The sequence below is a fragment of the Physeter macrocephalus genome, chromosome 8 (assembly GCF_002837175.3).
Source record: "Physeter macrocephalus isolate SW-GA chromosome 8, ASM283717v5, whole genome shotgun sequence".
NCBI classification, from domain to species: domain Eukaryota; kingdom Metazoa; phylum Chordata; class Mammalia; order Artiodactyla; family Physeteridae; genus Physeter; species Physeter macrocephalus.
Window position 1 is genome coordinate 15,737,544 of NC_041221.1, and position 1,647 is coordinate 15,739,190.

General features: G+C 63.3%; 2 protein-coding genes across 4 annotated transcripts in view; one reads left to right on the forward strand and one right to left on the reverse strand.

The window, feature by feature from the left end:
- Nucleotides 1-591, reverse strand: part of CCDC127 (coiled-coil domain containing 127) — a 10,181-nt gene extending 9,590 nt beyond the window's left edge. The window contains exon 1 of one of the 2 annotated variants that reach the window (XM_007111374.4): nucleotides 373-547. The gene's annotated coding sequence lies outside the window, so the exon portion shown is untranslated. Of the gene's footprint in view, nucleotides 1-372 lie in introns of both variants that reach the window. The other variant, XM_007111373.4, reaches the window with a different exon arrangement.
- A 32-nt stretch (nucleotides 592-623) lies between these two features.
- Nucleotides 624-1,647, forward strand: part of SDHA (succinate dehydrogenase complex flavoprotein subunit A) — a 20,597-nt gene continuing 19,573 nt past the window's right edge. The window contains exon 1 of one of the 2 annotated variants that reach the window (XM_024121631.3): nucleotides 624-760. In XM_024121631.3, coding sequence (XP_023977399.1) covers nucleotides 698-760 — 63 coding nt within the window. In that variant the 5' untranslated portion in view covers nucleotides 624-697. The remainder of the gene's footprint in view (nucleotides 761-1,647) is intronic. The other variant, XM_024121627.3, reaches the window with a different exon arrangement.

A 1,647-nucleotide genomic window follows, 5' to 3' on the forward strand; every position in this document is an offset into this window, starting at 1 on the left:
CCCACCCCGTGGAAAAATAATCTCCCACGAAACCGGTCCCTGGTGCCAAAAAGGCTGGGGACCGCTGCCGTAAACGACAGGGACCGCGCGCCCCCAGCCCCACCCCCACAGGACTCGTGCCCTCCCCATCCCATAAATTACAAGGTCTGCGCCCCCCACCCCCACACCGTAAACTATATTATGGAGTTCGCGCCCCCCAGACCTCATGAACTGGAGGGTCCGCGCCCCCGCCCCCCGGTAACCTACAGGGTCCGCCTCCCGGAACGCGCAATCCTAATAAAGCAGCGGAACCCGGCACGGACCCGCGGGACTCCTAAACGTCGGGAACTCCCTCGCTGTCCCGGAAAGAAAGCGGGGCGAACACCACGTTACCTGGGAGCACCGATTCATCTCACAAAACTGCCGTAAACTAGAGAAAAATCAAACACCGTCTGGACCGGAGGAGAAATCAGGCGAGCCCGTGAAGACCCCCGACCCCAGACCCCATCCTACCTCCGGCCGGGAGGTCGCTGGCCCTGTGCCCTGAGCGCCGCCGTCCGTTCGTCCCTCTGCGCAGGCGCCGCGTTGCCCCGTCAACCCCCGGCGCTGCGATGTGCGCAGGCGCAGCGTCCCGCCCCACCACCGTCGGCCCCGGGCGCGGCGACGTGCGCAGGCGCGGCCTGCGCGGGGACTGGCGGGACGGTGGCGGAGGGCAGACATGTCGGGGATCGGGGTTGTGTCGCGGTTGCTGCGCGCCCGGCGCCTAGCGCTGACCTGGGCGGTGAGTTGGCGCTGCGGGTGGGGCAGGGCGGACGCTGGGTCCCGCGCCCCCGACCCCGAGGTGGAACGGGCTGGGGAGGGCCCTCCGGACTCTGTCATAGCCGGGCGGGTTGCGGCGCGGTAAAGGTCACGACGCTGCGGGCCGCCCGGGACCCCTCCCCTCCCAGGGCCCGGTCAGGAGCCCGGGGCGACGGCCGAGGCAGCCTGCTCAGCTCCGGGCGCGCGCTCCAGGACGCGGCCGCCCAAGGTCACACGGCGGGACGGGTCCGGGGCGGCCTGATCGCGGTGGACCCGGGCGGGTGGGATCCGAGCGGAGCCCCGGCACTAGGCTCGGCCTTGCTTCTGGGGGTTGTGCGGTGGCCCCTAAGCACTGACCGCAAAGCCACTGGGGCGGACGCGGGGCGGGTGTCCTCCTGGGCGTTCCCTGCGGAGTCCCGCTAGCCCCACTCGGGTCGGTCCGGGATGTGCTTTCCCGAGGCCTGGCTGCTGGACCGTGTCCCCTGCACTCCTGACAGTGGGACCTTTCAGAGTCGATTTTGGGGGGTTTTATTGAAGCACTGAATTTAGAGGGTTTAGTTATTTGGTTCTTTTACATGAACTCCTCGAGTCTCCTAGTTAGTAATTTAATTACAAAGTAAAGGTCCCAGTGGGAACCAAGGCTTTCAACAATGTTGACTTGATTTATGCCTGAAATTGTACCCCCATTTTTTTTTCTTTTTAAAATACAGGAATTAAAAGTTAATGTTAAATGTGAGGCGGTTTAGTCGGACAACCTACCAGCACCAGAAAGCATTTTATTTTATTTTATTTTATTTTATTTTATTTGTGTGTGTGTGGTACGCGGGCCTCTCACTGTTGTGGCCTCTCCCGTTGCGGAGCACAGGCTCC